This window comes from Pan troglodytes, chromosome 18, assembly GCF_028858775.2.
Source record: "Pan troglodytes isolate AG18354 chromosome 18, NHGRI_mPanTro3-v2.0_pri, whole genome shotgun sequence".
In the NCBI taxonomy this organism is placed as follows: Eukaryota; Metazoa; Chordata; class Mammalia; order Primates; family Hominidae; genus Pan; species Pan troglodytes.
Window position 1 is genome coordinate 70,562,783 of NC_072416.2, and position 21,998 is coordinate 70,584,780.

The 21,998-nt window shown below is 44.1% G+C and overlaps 2 protein-coding genes and 1 pseudogene across 11 annotated transcripts in view; 2 read left to right on the plus strand and 1 right to left on the minus strand.

Annotated features, from left to right (window-relative positions):
* The window catches only part of TXNL4B (thioredoxin like 4B), a 100,108-nt gene that overhangs the window by 6,062 nt on the left and 72,048 nt on the right, over positions 1-21,998 (plus strand). For 4 of the 9 annotated variants that reach the window (XM_054669524.2, XM_511098.8, XM_003315200.7 and 1 more), the window contains 3 exons: positions 1,346-1,514; positions 2,994-3,145; positions 5,314-7,259. In XM_054669524.2, coding sequence (XP_054525499.1) covers positions 1,383-1,514; positions 2,994-3,145; positions 5,314-5,479 — 450 coding nt within the window. In that variant the 5' untranslated portion in view covers positions 1,346-1,382 and the 3' untranslated portion in view covers positions 5,480-7,259. Of the gene's footprint in view, positions 1-1,345; positions 1,515-2,993; positions 3,146-4,345; positions 4,517-5,313; positions 7,260-13,127; positions 13,283-21,998 lie in introns of those variants that run through there. The other 5 variants (XR_008540062.2, XM_063797375.1, XM_009431224.5 and 2 more) reach the window with 3 other exon arrangements.
* LOC134808765 (large ribosomal subunit protein P1-like) lies at positions 3,065-20,306 on the plus strand (annotated as a pseudogene).
* HPR (haptoglobin-related protein) lies at positions 14,871-19,612 on the minus strand. Of its 2 annotated transcripts, NM_001204060.2 has the most exon segments (5): positions 14,871-15,814; positions 17,049-17,123; positions 17,879-17,980; positions 18,299-18,384; positions 19,578-19,612. In NM_001204060.2, coding segments are annotated over 5 exon segments (1,047 nt in total). In that variant the 5' UTR covers positions 19,583-19,612; the 3' UTR covers positions 14,871-15,035.

The following is a 21,998-nucleotide window of genomic DNA, read 5'->3' on the forward strand; positions in this document are numbered from 1 at the left end:
TATCTTAAAATGTGACTTGTGACAAAAAATATAGGAAAAGAAATCCTCCCTTTTCATATTTGGAACTGAATTCAAAATACCGACCATCTCAATGGAGTCTCTTATAGATGACCACAAAACTAAGCTTCTTTGTCAAAGAGTTTCTCAAAAATGAAATTTCTACCAATCATGAAAATAGATTATTGTAGTAGAAGGACCCCTGGACTAGAAATTTGGTGGCCTGTATTCTAGTCCTTGTCATTGTAGTAGAAAGTGCAACTGTAAGCAAGCTAGTTTGTAAAATGACGGGGTTGGATTAGGTCCCTTGTACCTCAGTATTTTATTATTTGTTTATGGTATTGTAGTTTTCACACACACTCTTAATTGATCTGTTTGCCGTGTAATGAGGTGCACCTAATAAGGTGCACACCAAGAATCTTTAAGCCAGGACTTGTAATAATATAATGTATACAATAAAGGACTGTTTAAAAAGTGTAACACATGCAAGAAATGATATGCTGCCATGACAGAGAATATGGATGTTCTCTATATAGAGATATGGGGCAATCTTTATAGGTTAGGTTTGAAATAATGAAAAGTGCTGAAGAGTAGATAAAGTGTGTGTGCTGAATGAACATCTGCCATTGGTCCCTCCACAGCCATTCTTCATCCTCCTCTAGACTGCTCTGGGACGGGGAGGTTTGCCTGCCTCAACAGGCCCCTGCCCTCTGGTTCCAGTTGGAGTCAGCCGGTGGTTGCATGAGCAAAGGTCAGAGGGAGGGAGGATAGTGGCTGCAACACTTAACAGCAGGCTGCCCTCCTATACACTGTCCTCTCCACTCACCTCTTTCTGCCACACAATTCTTATAACTGCTTCCTACCATGGCTTCTTCCTCCCATGGCCTAGGGACGGGTACAGCATCCCGCTGTTACTAGCCCCAAAGTAGTACACTTTACCGTATTGTTTTTCTACACCTGCCTTAATTAAACTGCCTTCAAATTACCAAAGTTGAGAGTGTCATCGCTTTCCTGCTGGAACACTGATACAATAGGCTATCTTTTGGGGGTGGGGAGAGAGAGAAAAAAAATATCGGAACGCATATTTGTATTTTTTGGTGAATGCATAACAAAACTCTGAAAGATACATGAGAAACTAATGAAAGCAGTTATCTGGCCCGGGGGAGGGAGCAATGAAAACTGGTTCCAAGGAGCAGGGACAAGGAGAGGGAAACTCCACAGTGTTACCTTTCTATGATGTTTCTTTCATACCATGTGAATACATTAGCTACTCTGTGAATTAATTTTTTTTAATGAGGGCTCACGCACTTAATCTAAACTGTCTTTAAACATTGCACCTTTATTTCAGGAGTGACAGTGAGGATTCACATTTGGGTTATTTCAAGATGAGCTTCCTACTGCCCAAGCTGACTAGCAAAAAGGAAGTAGACCAGGCGATAAAAAGTACTGCTGAGAAGGTGTTGGTTCTCAGGTTTGGGAGAGATGAAGATCCTGTCTGTCTGCAGCTAGATGATATTGTAAGTGAATGTCTAAAATAAGTGGTTTTTATTAATAATCTGTATATTCTCACTTCAGCATCTGAGTAGTACATGAGAGGGAGTAGTCAGGGTTGGGTATATAGCTGTTCATTTGTTAGTTCACTAAGAGCTGATTGTGTGCCTGCCCTGAACCAAGCCCCCAAATCTGTGTGTGCTGAATCTGTCTTGGATGTCCTTACCCACTAGAAGCTGTCAATGCTGTTTCACCAACAAGGTGATGGAAGAGCAGAAAACTATTAACAAGCATCTGTGAACACTATCTTTTCAGTGCTCGCAATAGTAGGATAATAGTAGCCCCATTTCCCAGTAGGAAAAAAAAAACCAGAGAGGTCAAGTAACTTCCCACAGGTGCAGATCCACTATATTGCAGAGTTGAGATTTGAACTCAGTTTTCTGTAGCTGCAAATAATCTTTTCTAGTGTGCTGCCTCCAGTATGTGCCTGATGCAGAGAGAGACCTAACCCAGAACTAAGACCTCTTACCGCCATTTCTACTGCTACCATCGCGTGTAAGAGCTGAGCGTACAAATCCTCATTTCCATGGTTACAATGAGGGTGTGATGTGTTAGCTTGGGGGAAAAAGGACCAGAGGATTCTACCCTCAGTCATAGGCAGGAGGAAATACCACAGAGGTCAGTGATGTAGACACTGAAGCCATGCTGCCAAAGTTCAAACCCCAGCCCTACTGCTCAGGAGCTGTGTGACCTGGGGCAAATTACTTTACCTTCCTGTGCCTCAGTTTCCCTATCTATAAAATGGGGACTCTGATAGCATATACCTTATAAGAATGATGTAAGGATTAAATGAGTTAACAAATGTTAAGCACTTAGGACAGTTACCACATAGTAATGTTATATAAGTGTCTGCTACTAATTATCATGGTTTTCATTTCTGGAAGGATTGGGAGGAAGGAGACGTTAGGGAATTTCAGTATCCACATTACATATTTCTAAGTTGTGTTGTTTTAAATGAGCATGGGCTACTTTTATAAAAGCATTCAAAGAAAGAAATTAAAGGAAGAAATAGATTCACACAGTTTTCCCCAAGGATTTGTATGCTCAGCTCTTAACACGGGATGGCAGCAGTAGAAATGGCGGGTAGAGGTCTTAGTTCTGGGTTAGATCTCTCTCCACAATGAATAGACAGGAATACTCCCATGCTGTCACCCTCCTAAACTCACACAGTTTTCCCCAAGGTCCCCTTCTAACCTCACACAGTTTTCCCCAAGGTCCCTTCCTAACTTCATACAGTTTTCCCCAAGATTCCCTCCTAACCCCGTCTGCAGTGAATGAGACTCTGGAGGATGGGGTTATGCTTTGTCTAATGTGGGAGCCACATGGGCTGCATTGTTGGCCCAGGAGTTTTTTCAAACAAAACACTCTGTTGTAGTAACAAGTTTCACAGAAGAAACATTAGCTGCCTCTCATATTGTAACCTTTGTCTCTCTCGTCATTTGCAGCTTTCTAAGACCTCTTCTGACTTAAGTAAAATGGCTGCCATATACCTGGTAGATGTGGACCAAACTGCAGTTTATACACAGTATTTTGACATCAGTTATATTCCATCTACTGTCTTTTTCTTCAATGGGCAGCATATGAAAGTGGATTATGGGTAAGTGCAGTTGATCTGAAGTTAATTGCAACCTTGTAAGTTTCCTTGGTAAGCAGTTTCAGTAGCTTGCCTATTTCCATGTGATGTTGGCTCTGTGAGTCTTATATCAGTACTGTTTCCTCAATTGACGCACTCTCTAATTTTTTATGCAAAACCTTGCTACAAAATGAGAGTGCTTCAGGTATGATTGTCAAATTTTATTTATTTTTTTAATAGTGCATACACATGGTTTGTCAAATTTTAATTTCCGACTTAAGTATGAAGAAATAGTACAGTTGGCAAAGCACTACCATCCATAAGTCTATAAAATGTAAAATAGCCATATTAGCTAAATAAAGAACTCTTAAAATTTTCCCAGGAATTTCATTTGAAACAAAACATGCAGTTTTTCTTAAGCTTTTGGACTGGTAAGTGGCATTTATAAAAGAAACATTCCTTCTAGCAAACTAAGATGTGCTTCTCTCTTGCAAAGTTTCCTGCTTTTCGCCATTGAATTTTAAATCATTCTTCAACAAAGCCTGTCAAGAATAAGTAACATGATGTCCTCTTTAATGCCTTCCACTCCATCCAATTACCATCTCAATACTTAATATTGATGATTGGATGCATCCATGATTCTGATCATTTCTTACTGTGGTTGATGTGTCCACTTATCTAGATCTGTGTACCCTTTTTGTCTTTATTTGAAAGTATGTGAAATATTATCTGTTTTAAAGTGTTTTAGGCTGGGCATAGTGGCTCACGCCTGTAATCCCAGCACTTTGGGAGGCCGAGGCAGGCGGATCATTTGAGGTCAGGAGTTCAAAACCAGCATGGCCAACATAGTGAAACCCCATCTCTACTAAAAATACAAAAATTAGCCAGGCATGGCCAGGCGCAGTGGCTCACGCGTGTAATCCCAGCACTTTGGGAAGCCGAGGCAGGCAGATCACGAGGTCAGCAGATCGAGACCATCCTGGCTAACACAGTGAAACCCTGTCTCTACTAAAAATACAAAAAATTAGCTGGGCGTGGTGGCGGGCGCATGTAGTCCCGGCTACTCTGGAGGCTGAGGCAGAAAAATGGCATGAACCCAGGAGGCGGAGCTTGCAGTGAGCCGAGATCGCGCCACTGCACTCCATCCTGGGCAACAGAGCTGCCGTCTCAAAAAAAAAAATTAGCCAGGCATGATGGTGGGTGCCTGTAATCCCAACTACTCAGGAGGCTGAGGCAGGAGATTCGCTTGAGCCCAGGAGGTGGAGGTTGCAGTGAGCAGAGAACGCACCACTACACTCCAGCCTGGTGACAGAGCAAGGCTCCATCGCAAAACAACAACAACAACAAAACACAAAAGTATTTTAAAGCTGTTTATTCTACTGGAGCACATTTGATGTAAGTATTAATTTGGTACAACCTTTTAAGGGGGCCAGTTCAACATTATGTATCAAATAGTTTAAAGTTTTTAAACTTTTTAACCCAGTAATTACACTTCCAGGACTTTAATATGATGTTGTAGATGCACATTTAACAAATGAAAGAAATATATGTCAGCTAGAAAAAAGCATATTACTGAATAATTTGTATGACATAATTCCCAATGTTGGGAAAAAAGAAGTATGTATCTGCACATACACACACACACACACACACACACACACACACACACGATTGGAAGGATAGACACTGAAAAGTGACCTCTGGCCTCATCCGTGATTTTATTTATTTCTTTAAAATTTTTACAGTAACATACCTGGTGTTTGAGATACTTTTCTAAAAAAACAATTTTTTAATACCTACCACTCAAAAGGCCATGAATATTGAATGGGCTTTGCACACTGCCCAGGCAAAAGCAACAACAGCAAATGAAGAAACAATGTGCACTCCAACACTTGGTGAAATCTGCTTGATGATTTGAGAGGTGATAAAAATAGATTTTGTGATTACAATAGCTTTTGAAGCTGAAGCTTTGCACATGACAGAGCTTTCATGCTAGTGGCCCACAGCACTGGGTTGAGTCATTTACTAAATGGAAAAAAATGATTGAAAAATTAATGTTGGGCTTTATGTCTGAAGTGTCATTGACAAGAAGAAAATAACAAAGCTGTTTTTCATTTTGTTTATCCTGAAAGTCTTCAACAAGTGATTACTCAAAGTTCTTAGAGCAGTTGTTTCTCTTCTATGCTGTCTAGATCTCCAGATCACACTAAGTTTGTGGGAAGCTTCAAAACCAAACAAGACTTCATAGATTTGATTGAAGTAATCTATCGAGGAGCAATGAGGGGGAAGCTTATTGTCCAAAGTCCTATTGATCCCAAGAATATTCCCAAATATGACCTTCTCTATCAAGACATTTAGTACATTAATTGCTGTCAAAGATGAAGAAAAAGGCACATCTTGACACAGTACCTGAATCCAGCTGTGCTGTGTTTCTGGAGTCCTTTGGAAACATGTGTCCCAGAGGAGAAGAGGTTTGACTTGCGTGTAGAAAACCCGGCCCCTGAGGAAAAGACCCCACTGGTTCTCTGATGACCTGGGATGCCTAACTGTCTACTCCCTGCGAGCCTCAGAGCAGCCAAGTCATTGGTGTTCATTTTCCCCACAGTGATTTTTGTAACTTCTCTTTCTAATGTTTTTCTTTATCCCTTTAATACAGAACCCTCTCAAACATTGGCTAGTACAATTTGATTTCATCATGTTCATTTGATACACAAGTGAACTGGAAAGTCACTTCCCATAGAAGCAAAAGTACTTATTTTCTACCCTAGCTGGGTGCATGCGTGCACACACACACACACGCACACACACACACACCCCTACACCCCTTTGCTGGTTCCTCCACTCATACATCCCTCGTGCTTTCCCATCTCCAGTGTATTACCGTAGGTTCTCTTCAAATAATTAATTGAGCAGACAAGTTTGTTTTATTTTGGAGCCTTTTTGGCTCTGGCTTTTAAACATTGTCCTGGTTGGCTCATTCAATTTTTTTTTTTTTTTTGAGACCGAGTCACTCTTGTCACCCAGGCTGGAGTGCAGTGGCGCGATCTCGGCTCACTGCAAGCTCCACCTCCTGGGTTCATGCCATTCTCCTGCTTCAGCCTCCTGAGTAGCTGGGACTACAGGCGCCCGCCACCATGCCCAGCTAATTTTTTGTATTTTTATAGAGGCGCAGTTTCACCGTGTTAGCCAAGATGGTCTCGATCTCCTGACCTCGTGATCTGCCCTCCTCAGCCTCCCAGGTGCTGGGATTATAGGCGTGAGCCACCGTGCCCACCCCATTTAATTATTTTTTATGTTATAAAATTTAATATGAAAAGTGAGAATTTGAACCTTCACCATCCACCACTCTATTCAGGTAAAACAATGAATGAGCCACCTTAGCAGGAGCAGATTTTTCCCAGAAGCTGCTGCCTCTTCCTGAGGCAGAAAATTGGATTACTAAGGCTCAAAACTAAAAGAGATGTCAGCATTGTTGGAAAGAAATGTCACCTATGTGGGATTTGCCTGTTTTAATAACTTTGTAAGGAATTCTTGCTCTTCTAGGGGTGCCTGGCGCAACCGTGGGCAAGTTACTGCTCTTGTTTAAACCTCGTGGTGGTTATTGAAACAGATTTATTAGAAGGAGAGGGTAGGTGCAGAGCTGGAGAGCCATGGGCGAGGCAGCTTGTGACCTGCCTAGCAGCCGCTGACCGCCTCTCCAACAGAAGCCCAGTCCTGTTCAGAGCAGCACTGTCACTGCAAGTCCAGCCCCCTTTGCCAGGGGCTCCATTCCACCCCTTTCCTGCAGGGAGGGGTGCCATGAGTCTTGCTTTTGGCTGATACAGGAGAGAGGGAAGGCTGCCAGGCACTGCTTGTATCCCTGCTGATGAGGGAGTCACTCCAGGAATAAGACAAAAGGAGAGGAGGAGGCCATCACCTCTGTCCTCTTCCATCGTACACTTCCTGTCTCTGGTTTAATCATGATGCATGGAGCTATAACAACCATCTTAGGTCCACAAGGTGCCCAGCATCAGGTAAAACATCGATATGCTAAGAAGAACAAAAAGAGCCCAATCTCTGATGTTATTGAGCTCCTGCGTGAACTCTGGACCTGCCTGCCTCAGACTTCTGTGAAAGAATAAAATTTCTTTTTGCCTAAGTCACTGTTAGTTGGGATTTCTGTTCTTCAGCCCAGATCACACAGTATTTGCGGTATGGTAAGCACTCAGTGCACCAGCCAAAACTCAGAGCCTGCGTGTGCAAAATTATCATGTCTTCTTCCTTCTGTTAGAAATAAGTTCTCTTATTTCTGAGTGCCGCAGAGGAAGAGGAGCACTCAGAAGAAAAGTTTCTCAGCAAGGCAAAGTTTACTTCTGCAGAAGGGTGCTGCCCGCGCCTATAGCAGTCGCAAAAGCACACCTAACAAAGGAGAACAGGTTTCTAACCCTAACGCAGTTCCTGCTTCTTTGTCTTTCCCCCATTGGCTGGGGTTGGATCGCACAGTCTAGGCTGACTCCAATTGGCTATGCGCTTGAATCTTTCTCAAATAAGGCAGAGGGTAAAGGTTACAGGTTAAGGTTTGGAGCAAGGCGGTTTACAGCCTATGACAAGAAAGTTGGATCTTTGAAGAGGAACCTTTCTTTTATTCTGACAATTTCCCCCTTTTTGTTGTTATAATTCTTCCTCTTCAAATTATTTTAGTAAGATTTGGCTTTGTTGCTCTTCTTGATTGTCTAGGAGTAAAAGTTGGTCTGAATATGGAGGGGGAGAGACAGAGAAGGTTTTAGTGCGAGCCATTTCTATGAGTCTTTGAACTAACCCACAAACACAAGGTGTGATGCAACAGCCTACAAGGATGAGTGCACTTGTAACAATGGCAAGGGAAGTGAGGATAGAGGCCATAAGTCCTTTCCATTTACCAAACCATCTTTTGGTTAAACCTGTGAAGGGGTCATCTATTCCAGAATTTTCAGCCAGCTCATTTGCTAGGGTGGTGAGGCCTTGTAGAGCCTTGGTAATGGTTCCATCGGGAGCTGTGTTATTTGGGATCAAAGTACAACATTGGGCTCTGATGATTACACAAACTCTGCCTTTTTCTGCTAACGTCATGTCAAGAGCTATCCTGTTTTCCCAGGCCATTTGGCTGGTGGGACCAAATTGCTCAGCTATCCCCAAATGGTATCTCTGGTATAATTAACAAATCCTTGTTGATTGTAATATATATAGTTTATCCAGTCTACGTTTTTGTTTATAGTAGACCACCAAAATAAGACTGACTCAAACCTGGCAGCTATTTGATTTCGAGCTTTAAATTCATTGGCTACTCCTCGTGGTACTCCAATTGCCTCTATATAGACATGGGGGTCAAAAGACCCTTGAGGAGCTTCTCTTTTTTCCCAAGAGGGTGACTTTTTGTCGGACTGATGAAATGCCAGGGTGAAAGAGATGGTCAGTTGGATTAGAGTGCAAGTGCTGCTCCAATTATTTGGCAGCATACCCAGTAGAGGTCCTCCGCAATACCACCAAACATCTGCTTGTGGATAGACAAGGGCAGTCTGATTGGTGAGCTCTCAAAAAGCCTCGGATTCACTGCATCCCATTAGATTCCCGAAAGATGTAAGTTTTCCCCGTCATGAGAGACAAGAGGTAACATTGGCATCAGAGGCCAGGAGCCAGATGGCCCTTGGGGGCTGACCCACTGGGAAGTCTTTGACTTTTGGGAAAAGCAGTGAGAGACTGGTGCATGACTTATTACCCCAGGCTGTGGGGTGCTGGAAGAGAGCTACTGTACAGTCCATGCCCGGTTGGTTAGACCATCCAAGCAGGAAGGGAACTATTTGGGTTTCTGGCCTGCCCATTGCACAGGCATAACAGTCGCTTTTATTTAAATTGCAAACTGAATATTTGATCCATTTCAGCCAGGCATTCATTTCTTGGTGTCCGGTCTCGATGGCCAGGGTTTGTTTTAGGTCTTTGACTTCCACTATGTGCATTTTAGTTTTGTCATTAGGTAGTGGCAAGATAGTTGTTTCATTTGGAGGAGATCTTCGGGAAGGAAGGGGTGCTGGAGGGGCGACAAAACTAATCTCAAAGGACCCTATGGGGTCTTTCCCGCTAACATCTGCCCCATACCATAAAAGCGACTTAGGGTGGGAATATGGTTAGTGGAGGTTGAAGTAGTAATAGAAATATGCACCAGGTTACATCGGAGGTGTTGGCAGTTAGAGGAGTTATTTTGTTTAGTAAAATGGATATAAGGTTTTAGGGAGGTGCAGCCTGCTGAAGAAGTCCAGCCTTGAGACTGAGTGGTCCAGAGAATATTGTACCAGGAATGGCAAGGTAGCCAATTATAGGGAATCTTGCAAGGATCAGATTGAGGGTGGGGTGAGTACCAAGGGCAAAGATACTTTTCTGAAGAGGCTAGTTGCCTTTGACTTTGTAGGTCTCCGCAAGGTATGACTAGGCAAGCATCAAACACAACAGCTTGGGGGAAGGCTGACCTGGTTACATTAACAATGAAATGCGGGCTGGGCACGGTGACTCATGCCTGTAATCCCAGCACTTTGGGAGGCCGAGGCGGGCAATTCACAAGGTCAGGAGATCAGCCATCCTGGCTAACACTGTGAAACCCCGTCTCTACTAAAAATACAAAAAATTAGCCGGGCGTGGTGGCGGGCGCCTGTAGTCCCAGCTACTTGGGAGGCTGAGGCAGGAGAATGGTGTGAACCCAGGAGGCGGAGCTTGCAGTGAGTGGAGATCTTGCCACTGCACTCCAGCCTGGGCAACAGAGCGAGACTCCATCTCAAAAAAAAAAAAAAATGAAATGCCCCTGGGCAATTAGGGGGAAGAAGAGACAAATTAGACCTTTTTGAATGTTAATTTTGAGGGAGTTGGTCCTGGAGTGATGGTCCATGATTCCATAAGGGGTGGGGTCCTTTTTACCCGAGTGTGGTGAGTCCACCCCTGTTCAGCCGTTCGGGCTGCTGTTTCAGTTGTTAGGAGTATTAGATAGGGTCCTTCCCACGATGGTTCGAGTTTTCCTCCCTCCAGCTTTTGATGAGCACATAATCCCCAGGCTGATGTGGGTGTACTGGAAACTCTAGAGGCGGCATTTGTGCCAAGAGGCCTTGGGTCCTGAGGGAAAAAAGGGTGGAAGATAGACCACGTATATAGTTTTTAAGAAATTGATGTTTTGTTTCGAGTGTAGGGATGTCAGTGGTGGAATTTAAGCATGGCAATCTGTAGAGCGTTTCATAAGGGGACAGGCCGATATCTTTTCAAGGGGCGATACGAATTCTTAGTAAGGCGACAGGGAGGTACTTAGTTCATGGCAGTCGGGTTTCCAAGATTAGTTTAGTTAGGTGATTTTTTTGTTTTGATTCATTCTTTCTACTTTTCCTGATGAGGGTGGGTGCCAGGGAGTATGATATTCCCATTTTATCTCCAGTGTCTGTGTTAATCCTTTAATGACCTGTGCAGTAAAATGGGTTGCATTGTCTGAGTCAATGTTCTCTATTAATCTGAATCTGGGTATGGTATCTTCTATTAGTACTTTAACTACATTATTGGCAGTTGCACTTGGCAGGTGAATGGCTTCCACCCAGTGAGTGAGATGGTCCACTATAACTGACAAACATTTGAGGCAGCCTATTTGGGGCATTTCGGTATAAGTCAATTTGGACACTTTGGAATGGCCTTAGCCCAGGATTTCTTCCCCCAAAGGGCAGTTTTCTTAAAGTTTGTTTATTGGTTTTTCTGCATACCATACAACTGTCTGTGAGTTGCCTGGTGAGGGTATAAATCCCTGTACACCCATAGGTTCTAAGGACTGCATCACACATGGCTTGGGGACCCCAATGGGTCCCTTGGTGAAGTTGTGTTAAGATTTCTGTCATTAGGGGTTTGGACAACATTTCTTTGTTATCTGGCAGTATCCGTTTCTCTTCTGAGTTTTTGTTAGCCCCTATTTTCTTTAATTTTTCTTTGTCTGCTTGGGAGAAGATGGGGGTTGCAGATGGGGAAGGGAGACAAGGGGTTCAGTGGAAAAAGGGTGCTTCTTGGGAAGTAACTCTTGAAAGAGAGACCTTTATGGTGTCCTGGGACATGAACAATGGCTATATCCTCTGGTAGCTGAAGGTTTTCTAGTACTTGCATGATTAACTCTTTGTGGACAAGGTTTTGGCCCTTGCTAGTAATAAGACCTTGTTCAGTCCAAATCTTCCCAAAGGTATGGGCCACTCCAAAAGCATATTTGGAATTGGTGTAAATAGTCCCTTCTTGATTCTGCAGCTATTTTAAGGCTTGATTTAGTGCGAACAACTCACATGTTTGGTTAGACCAGTTATTGGGAAGTCTCCCTGATTCTACTTCTGTGAGAGTTTCTCCATCAACCACTGAGTAGCCATTATGTTTTTTTCTCTTCAATTACCCGGGAGGAGCTGTCTACAAAGAGATGGTGCCCTATTTTTAAAGGGGTCTCACTTAGATCAGGCCTTACTTTAGTTTGATGATTAAGTCTAAACATTTGTGCTTGGGGTCTCCAGCGTTTGGATTTCCTGTCAGGAAGGTGGCGGGGTAGGCCGGGCACAGTGGCTCACGCCTGTAATCCCAACACTTTGGGAGGCCAAGGCAGGCGGATCACCTGAGGACAGGAGTTCAAGACCAGCCTGACCAACATGGAGAAACCCCATCTCTACTAAAAATACAAAAAAATTAGCCAGGCGTGGTGGCATGCCTGTAATCCCAGCTACTTGGTAGGCTGAGGCAGGAGAATTGCTTGAACCCAGGAGGCGAAGGTTGCAGTGAGCCGAGATTGTGCCATTGCACTCTAGCATGGGCAATAAGAGTGAAACTCCATCTCAAAAAAAAAAAAAAAAGGAAGGTGGCGGGGTTGAGCACATTGTCAGTGGTTAGGGTTAAATCACCTTTTTCTAATAGGATAGCTTCATATTTTAGGATTCTTGAATCTGTAAGCCATCTCCCTGCTTTTTGGCTAAGAATGGTTTTAACCTGATGGGGTGTGCTTAGGATAAGACTTCCCCCAAAGGTTATTTTTCTACTTTCCTCTGTCAATAAAACAGTTGCTGCTGTAGATAGGATACATTCGGGCCACCCACAGGTTACCACGTCAAGAATCTTTGACAGAAAGGCTGTGGGCTGGCAATGGCCCCATGCTTTTGAGTGAGTACTCCTATAGCTGCCCCATTGCTTATATTAACAAAAAAGTGAAATGGCTGATCTAAGGATGGCAGAGCTAAGACAGGGGCAGTTATAAGTAGATGTTTTAGTTCCTCAACTTGCTGGACTTCTTGTGGGGTCCAAAGAAGGGGGTCAGGCCCTTCTTGGGTAAGTTTTAGATATAGAGGTTTTGTTTTTAAGGCATAAGAGTCAATCCACAGGCAATAATTTCCAGCTAGCCTGAAGAATTTTCTAAGTTCTTGTTTTGTCTCAGGCAGTGGCAGGGATATGATCCCTTCCATTTGTTCGGGCCCTATCTTCCGCTTACCTTTGCTTATTAAGTGCCCCATGTGTTTTACCTCAGGTTCTACAAGCTGGAGTTTACTTTTTGAGACCCGTAACCATTGTTCCCTTAGGAAATTTAGAAAGCTAATTAAAATTGCGGTTACTTGGTCTTTGGTGCCTCCGGAAATGAGCAGGTCATCCACATATTGGAGTAGACATAAGGATGATGAAAGAGGGAAATTCTCTAGGACTTGTTCCAAACTTTGACTGAATAGGTTTGGAGAGTCTGTAAACCCTTGGGGTAGAACTGTCCATCACTACTATTGCTTCCAACTGGAATGAGGGTCTTCCCATTCAAAAGCAAATATGTCCCAGCTATCCACAGCTAAGGGGCAAGCCCAGAAGTCATCACTGAGGTCTATTACTGTGAACCACTGGCAGTCATGAGGGATCTTGCTGATAATGGTGTAAGGGTTAGGAATGACAGGGTGGGTGGTCTGGACTATTTGGTTAATGGCTCGAAGTTCTCGTAGTAGCCGATATGACCCATCCGACTTTTTTACAGGCAATATTGGAGTGTTGTAAGAGGACATATGGGGTTCAAGAAGTCCTTCCTGAAGGAGACCTTCGATTATAAGTTATAAACCTATTCTGCCTTTCAAGGGAATAGAGTACTGTTTTCTCTTTACAACTTCCCCAGGATTTCTTAATTTTACATGGATTGGAGAAACTTGTAATTTTCCCCAATTTCCTTCCTATGACCAAACATCATCAGAGTGGATTTGGCTCTCCTCTAGGGTGGTAAGTAAGTTTAAGGAAGTAGAGAATTTTCCTTGATTAACGTATAGACCTATACCTAATTTTGTCATTAAGTCCCTCCCCAACAGGTTTGTCCCTGCTTCTGGAATTAACAGGAATTTGATGCTAGCTAATTAGTCCTGATACCTGACTTTGCAGAAGCCCACAGGCTGAGGCCAGGAGGTGGTGCTGGGGAGGAAGGCAGAGAAGATGAGTGATCAAGAGAATGCCAGAACTTTTCTCTTACTGTTGTTTTACCAGAAGCCACTTAATACAATCAGACAATTCTTTAAGAAAACTGCAGAGTGCCTTGTTCTTCCAAGAAACTTGGTGCTGAAGAGATCTAAGAAAATGTGTAAGTGACTGTGTTCTAAGAGGCATTTTTTAAAAGAGTTTGACTGGTACTTGCCAGTTTCTGGCTATTATCTCTTTCACAGGTTCTAGAATATAGGTCTTATTGGCCTACTAGCGCTAACCTGTTGAAGTTTATTGATGAATCTGCAGGGTGCCTGTGAGGAGAGCTTCACAGAGATGGCCAGACCCTGGTGAGAGAGAGTGACATCAGTGTCCTTTTACACCCTGCAAAGGAGGGGCCGTATTTTCGCATGAGAAGAAGGCACATTGGTGATTGGTGGTATTGAAGGCTTATAGCAAGAAAAAGTTCTGTTAGAAGATCTGCTGTTTCTCAGAGCTCCAGAAGCTTTCTTCTGGGAGACCCTTAATAGCATGACCTGCCATCAGGAGAGGAGGCTCAGACAGCTTGCTTTTGATTCCTGGTGAAGGGTGGGTTTGTTCCAAGTAGGAAAAGCAGCTTCTACTGAGGCAGGGACTCTACCTCCCCACTCTTTACAGAGTCCCAGAAGCTTATTGCTGATAGGGACGTTACCCTGGCTCAAGTCCTTCATGGAAGAGACCAGGAACTAATGGCCAGGAAGCCTAAATTACTTAGCAAATGTTTGGGCCAAGCCATGATTTGGACTCAGCAAGTCCAGAGATCCTGCCTTTACATCATCATCTTTTGTTTTCTGGAGTGCTGGTAGGTTAGATCCCAAACTCTGAAGTACTGTCTGTGTTAAAACACTTTTTCCCCATCCCATTTTGAGCTAGCCTCTTCCTCACCAGGCCCATGCCCTTTCTCCTAATAGGCTTTGAAGAGGCAACAGCATGCAGTGAAAAGAGCTCTGAGTTTCTATCAACCAGGCCTGGATTCAAAGTTCAGCTTCCCTGTTTCATAGCTATGTAATCTTAAGCAACTCACTTACCATCTCTGAGTCTCTGTTTCCTTGCCTGTAAAACAAGGACAACAGTTACCTTTCTGGGACCTAGCATTCAATAGGCACTCAGTCAGTGAGCATGATTCCCTAAGGTGGAAGAGTTTGTATCACCTTCGGGATTTCCAGTGGGTTTGGGGCGTTTTCTGCCATACTCCCAGTAGACTCTATACCTTCTGACTACCCTGGACCATAAAGGAGCAAATAAAAAAGACTCAAGACTGAACACAACACAGAAATGAGTCAAAAGAAAGCTCTTTATTGATTGACTCAGCAATGCAGGGCTGGCACCCATCAGCTTCAAACCACATCTTATCCCATCCACTCCTGTCCACTCCTGTCCACTTTGCCCTCTTCCAGGCTGAAATCTTGCTTTCAGGCAAGGGCTTCCGGCCAGCCTTCCATTAGTTCTCAGCTATGGTCTTCTGAACCCAGTCCTGGGTGGAAGTCACCTTCACATACACACCATACTCAGCCACAGCACAGCTCTTATCAAAGCTTAGGATCCCAGCCGCGTACCAGGTGTCCTCCTCCAGGTCGTGAACGGCAAAGGCACTGCCCGCATCGCCATAGCAGGTGTCTTCCTGGTACTTAGACATGCCAGCACAGAAGGTGTGTTCGTTCAGTATGGGCTGCACCCCTACAGGGCTCTTCGGTGCCTTCTTTTCGGGGACTGTGCTGCCTTCATAGTGCCTTATGCATTGGTCTTGGTCAGCCACAGGCAGCATGACATACTTCAGATGGTCAGTAAGTTTAAAGTTGTCACTTTGTCCCCAGCCAGAAACATAACCCACACGCCCTACTTCTGCATAATCCTTTGAAGGTAGGCAGATGGGCATCACTCTCTCATTAACAAGCACCTTCTGTTTGAGTTTGATGAGCCCAATATCTGCCTGGGAGTAGTTAGGGTGTAGAACAACCTTCTCAATCTCTACAAGCTGCTTTTCCCCCACATAGAGTGTTAAAGTAGGGGCAATGTCTTTTGCTATGGCATTTTCTGAATGGCTCAGGAAGAGATTTTTAGCCGTGGTCAGCAGCCATTGTTCATTGATCAGCGTGGCCCCTGTGGTGAGATTATGGCGGGAGACCATCTTAGCCTGCCAGGGAAAGCTGCCTTTGGCATCCAGGTGTCCACCCAGGATCCGCTGCACTGGGTTTGCCGGATTCTTGGGCTTCCCACATACTGTCAAGGAGAGCAAGACACTCGTGAGTGGAAATGTGCAAGAGCCTTTCCATCTGAGAAAGGGGTGAAAGCATGGGTGGCTGTCACTGCTGCATGAACTAGAAAGATTTAAATGCTTTGCCCTTACCACCTGCTGATCTCATTTCCAATAGTTGCAGTTTTAAAATAATTCTGTTTTTTAAATTGCTTACATTACAAAAAGCTCTATTTCCCACTTTTCTAACAAAGGAAATGAAAATACTGAGATTTTTTTAACACTGGCTGGTGAACTATATTATATTTAAACAATTATCCCAACAAAGGAATTTCCACAATTCCCTGAAATTCATTGAAAGGGCTAGGGGCCAGCTGCGGTGGGTCACACCTGTAATCCCAGCACTTTGGGAGGCCGAGGCAGTTGGATCTCCTGAGGTCATGAGTTCAAGACCAGCCTGGCCAACATGGTGAAACCCGGTCTCAAGTAAAAATACAAAAAAATTAGCTGGGCGTGGTGATGGTCACCTATAATCCCAGCTACATTGTGAGGCTGAGGCAGGAAAATTGCTTAAACCCGGGAGGCAGAGGTTGCAGCGAGCTGAGATCACGCCACTGCACTCCCGCCTGGGCGACAAGAACGAAACTGTGTCTCAAAGAAAAAAGGGGCAGTGACTAGGAGCTACAGTAATTCATTCTCTCTGAAGAAAGATGAAACTAGAGCAGCACTGGCTGGAGCTCAGATTTTGTACATGGTGCAGCTAATACGACACAGGTTGGCAGTTCCGCACCAGTAAGAGCAGAAGAGGCTGGGCCTTTGCCTCTGGTTCTGAGACGGAAAGCAGAGAGCAACAGTTCCTCCTAATAACGAGAAGCAGGAGTTCCAGCCCATGTCCAGCCTCCTGCTAGGCTTCCATGGATTAAGATTTTATGTCATCCCTTGACTTGTTCTCCCTGGAGCTTGCTTCTCCTTAGATCCAGGGCTCTCTAGCAGGCTCTCTGTATGCACAGGCTCTCCTGATCTGTGGGCAGTGCCGACAGTGGATTCAGCCAGTGCCCTTCAGGCCCCAATGAACAAGACCCTTGGTGACCCTTAGGGAGTCATCACCTAACTGCTTAAGTCTCTCCCTGGCCAGCTGCGGTCCTCCCACATCCCTCCTCCTGGCTCTTGTGTGCTCAGAGGAAGCTGCACTGGAAGGCTGTGCCTCTAGGACGTTCCCCGCTGGACGCCTGTCTGCTCTCTTAAGTGCTCAGCACCCACCTGCTTCACATTCAGGAAGTTTATCTCCAACAGCCTTATTTATCCACTGCTTCTCATTGTTTAAGGTGTACACTCCTGAAACAAAAGGCAAGAAGTGAGCCAAAGGAGAAGTCAAGTCTGGACCCAGAGCAGAGTGAGAAGGCATTTAAGGAGAATAATTAAGAAGAGGAAAGGTGGCAGATAGGAAGGGAGAAAGGAGGGAGAATACGAGAAGGAGGAAGGGAAAGAGTGCTGTGCTGGAAGCCAAGTGCCTGGACACCAGTTAAGCCCAGCAGAACACACTGCGGTCATGGCGGTCACAGCCAGGCAGTACAGGGAGGGCTCAAGGTTCAAATCCTGACTCTGCCTCTTACAGGCTGCCTGAATTTGGGCAAGATACTCAACTTGTCTGTGCCTCAGTTTCCTTATCAGCAAGGTGAAAACAATAAACTCTATTCCGAGGAATACTGTGAGTACTAATACTGTGAGGACTAAAGCCCTTAGAGCAGTGCCAGGACAGCAAGACTTCACTAGGTGAGGGTGACACTGTCATCAGCATTCCTTCTTTTCCCACATCTCCTTCTGGAGATGTAAATCTGACTCTGAGATTTACATGAGGTAGGCTGCATGGCATCGCCTCCCCTTAACAAAACAGAAAACTTGAGGCTGACAAAAGTTAGTCTGCCCAAAGGGCCATGGCTACTGGCAACAAAACGCTTATTAGAATCTAAATCTCCTGGCTCCAAGGAGAGCAATGAACTTTCCGGCAAATCACCTCAGCACCCCCGATCATGGAAATGTCAGAGTAGGGGGTTGTATGCAAGGCATAGAGACAGTTGTCCACATCTTACCATCTCCTTCTGTGCGCAGCCTGTAGTAGTTCTTACACTGGTAGCGAATTGAGTGTTCCCCATAGCCATTTGCAATCTCAGGGGGCTTTGGGCAGCTGTCATCTGCAAAGAAAGTTTACTATCATCATTTGCCAGAGAGTTTACTATTTGGAAATTGTTCCCAGAGACCCATGAAAAGTCAGATGAGAGGAAGCTGCTCTGCACATCAATCTCCTTCCACCCCAAATAGAAGACAAAGGAAGCGCAAGCGCCCCTCATTTCTGGCAGGATCCCCAATATTCTTCGCGGTCCTGAAAGCCCAGAGGTCAAGATAAGAAGGGGGAACTGGGTGTTCTCAGAGAGAGAGTGCAGACCCGAGAGGGTCAGAGTGGGATGCGGTGGCACCAGGGATGCACCCTCCTACCCAACTCAAAGACTGACCTGAAATATCCATGACATAATCGCCTGAGTAAAATGAAAAAAGGTGTCGTCCCCAGAGCAGGAAAGCAATGACACCTCCCAGGGCACTGCAGGGAGAAGACAAGAAGGAGTGGAAAGCTGGTCTCCCTGCTTCACAGCACACGCATGCATCCACACACACAGGCATGCACACACACAAACACACACGCATACACACACACTCCTCCCACTAAGCAGCCAGAAAAGAAAATCGATACATGGAAGTGCTAGGACCAAGAAGTTGCCCCCACCCCCGCCCATATATGCTTTAGCAGCTTCTGAGCATACCAAGCTTTCAGCAAGCTCTGTCCTGCTGGGAATTCTGCAGAAGCTTCAGAGAGGGATAGGAAGGCACATAGGAATGGGGGCCTCAGTTTCTGGTTGCGTTCAAGAAAGTACGTTGTCAATAATACAGAAGCCCTCCAGGAAAGAGAAACCTCCCTCAGGCACCCCAAAGTTACTGCTAATAAAATGTAGATAAAGATGAGAAAGCAGGGCTTATTATGCCATTCCCTCTATTTATTGAAATTTTCCATTATCAACGTTTCCTCAAATATATAATTTTAAACACTTATATGGTTATTTCTAGTATGTTATGATAATTCATCTTTAGGAAATGGTATCTCAAACTCCAAAATGCAAAAAAGTTACCTGGAAGAGAACCAGTGTCTGAAAGCAGGACTGTGGCCATGGGGATTGGCACACAGGTACCACCTGCCAGTTCACCATCCCACTAACAGACGTTGACCATTCAGACACTACTTGCTTCTATTAAAATAGTTTCTAGTCTTGTTATTTCAACGTTTCAGAAAGTCTTTATTTTTGTAAGCTCTAAGTGCCTTAATTAGATGTATCCCAGGGACTAGTGTGTATCCCAGGTACTAGTCAATTAATTGTGTCATTCAAATGTGTTACTACTAGTCTTTCTTATTATACATTTTTAGAGAGGAAAATATCTGCCCATAAATATATTCAAAATGCCAGGAAGCCTACCACAGGAGCTGATGACATCCCCTACAAAGTCAAAAACATAACCTCAGGGAAAAAGAAACTCCTGAGACTAAATCTCATCTCCTGGGAAAGACAGCACTGTCTTCTATGGATGCAGAAAAGGAGAAGATTTAACAGACTAAGCCCTTTAGTTCACTATAATTTAGCCAATTTTCCCTGTTTCTTTGTTCTATTTCTGCATCTTTACCAATGTATGCAAAGAAGAATGAAAGAACCAGAGCAAAGGCAGGAGGGAAAGCTGTGGACCCACCTCATCTTGGTTGGTCTTGCCTCTGGAAGAGCAGTGCTATGGAGCATGTGCTGGTCTTTTTATGGCACCATTAGCTCACCTCTCGCCCTTCTCCATTTCGTAATTCCTGTGTCTTCAAACTTTGGCCCTGATAAGGTCACTGTCTTTTCCAGTAACAAAACCACAAATAACACCCCTGTTAAGAGTTGAGCTCTTGAACCTCTTTCCTCACCTGCCACCAAGGTGCTCTGTCCTTCCTAGGAAGCTAAGGCTGCATTGGGGTGATGCCCTCACTTCATCCGGTGACTAGCACTGCATCCAGCGGCACCAGCGCCACACTTGCCCGCACCATGGACTCCGTCTTTGAGCTCGCCTGCATCTACTCGGCCCTCATTCTGCACAACGATGAGGTGACCATCACGGAGGATAAGTTCAGTGCCCTCATTAAAGCAGCTGTGTAAATGTTGAAACTTTTTGGCCTGGCTTGTTTGCAAAGGCTCTGGCCAACGTCAACATTGGGAGCCTCACCAGCAGGGGCTGGTGCACCTGCTCCAGCAGCGGTGCTGCACCAGCAGAGGATAAGAAAGTGAAAGCAAAGAAAGAAGAATCCGAGGAGTCTGATGATGACGTGGGCTTTGGTCTTTTTGACTAAACCTCTTTTATAATGTGTGCAATAAAAAACTGAACTGTTAAAAAAAAACAAACAGTTGAGCTCTTGCTTTACACTTGATTTTCCCGTGGTGTTCTTTTATAAGCCCAAGGAAACCTGGCAAATTCATGACCCACGAACCTGCCAAAGTATTTCCCGAAATCAGCAACTGGGCAGGACAGGGCAAAGGCAGGACCCATCAATCTGTCTCTTTATCTTGGAGGATTTTCACACTGCAGAAGGCCTCACTTTCATTTGTTTCAAACCCATCATAGACATTTCTGCAGCCTAGTTTAGATGGGGCTCTAAAGAAAGCTCTTCCTTTTCACAGTAATTTTCTCCAGCTTGTGTGTGGCCGTCGCCCTATTACTTAAAAGCTCTCCAGCCTGAAATCAGTAAATGTGTTTATTGTGTCTTCTCTGATTGCTCTTTGCAAGAAATCACACAACTAGTTAAAGCTATAGTGTAGACTGACACAGACCATACTCAATGTCAGTGGTTCTCATGATTTTATAGTCTGGTGATTAGCCTAAATAGGCAGATGAGAAAAATCAGTAGATCTCAGTCAAGTGTCTACACCTGTGTTTATCCCAGGTACTAGTCAATTGAAATTTAGTAGCAACTCAATAAAAGATTGATTTATTCATTAAAAAGGTTAGTGATTCTTGGCCGGGTGTGATGGCTCACACCTGTAATCCCAGCATTTTGGAAGGCTGAGGGAGGCTGATCCTTTGAGGTCAGGAGTTCAAAACCAGCCTGGCCAACATGGTGAAACCCTGTCTCTACTAAAAATACAAAAATTAGCTGCGCATGATGGTGGGTGCCTGTAATCCCAGCTACTCAGGCTGAGGCAGGAGAATCGCTTGAGCCCGGGAGGTGGAGGTTGCAGTGAGCAGAGATTGCACCACTACATTCCAGCCAGCCTGGGTGACAGAGCAAGGCTCCATCTCAAAAAAATAAAAAGAAAAAGAAACCACAAAGGGTTTTAAAGCTGTTTATTCTACTGGAACACATTTGATGTAAGTATTAATTTGGTACAACCTTTTAAGAGGGCCAGTTCAACATTATATGTCAAACACTTAAAAGATTTTAAACTTTTAAACCAGTAATTATACTTCCAGAACTTTAATATGATGTTGTAGATACATATTTAACAACTGAAAGAAATATATATTAGCTGGAAAAAGTACATTACTGAATAATTTGTATGGCATAATTCTCAATGTTGGGAAAAAAGAAATATACATCTGCACATACACACACACACACACACACACACAAGATTGGAAGGATAGACACTGAAAAGTGACCTCTGGCCTCATCCGTGATTTTATTTATTTCTTTAAAATTTTTACAGTAACATACCTGGTGTTTGAGATACTTTTCTAAAAAAAACAATTTTTTAATACCTACCACTCAAAAGTATAAGTGACTAGAACTTAAAGGCCATGAGTATTGAATGGGCTTTGCACAATGCCCAGGCAAAAACAACAACAGCAAACGAAGAAGCAATGTGCACTCCAACACTTGGTGAAATCTACTTGATGATTTGAGAAGTGATAAAAATAGGTTTTGTGATTACAATAGCTTTTGAAGCTGAAGCTTTGCACATGACAGAGCTTTCATGCTAGTGGCCCATAGCACTGGGTTGAGTCATTTACTAAATGGAAAAAAATGATTGAAAAATTAATGTTGGGCTTTATGTCTGAAGTCTCATTGACAAGAAGAAAATAACAAAGCTGTTGTTCATTTTGTTTATCCTGAAAGTCTTCAACAAATGATTATTCAAAGTT

Excerpts from the sequence above, each read along its gene's own strand:
- HPR (XM_063796316.1), bottom strand. The coding sequence starts at position 15,722 with ATGGTCTCCCGCCATAATCTCACCACAGGGGCCACGCTGATCAATGAA.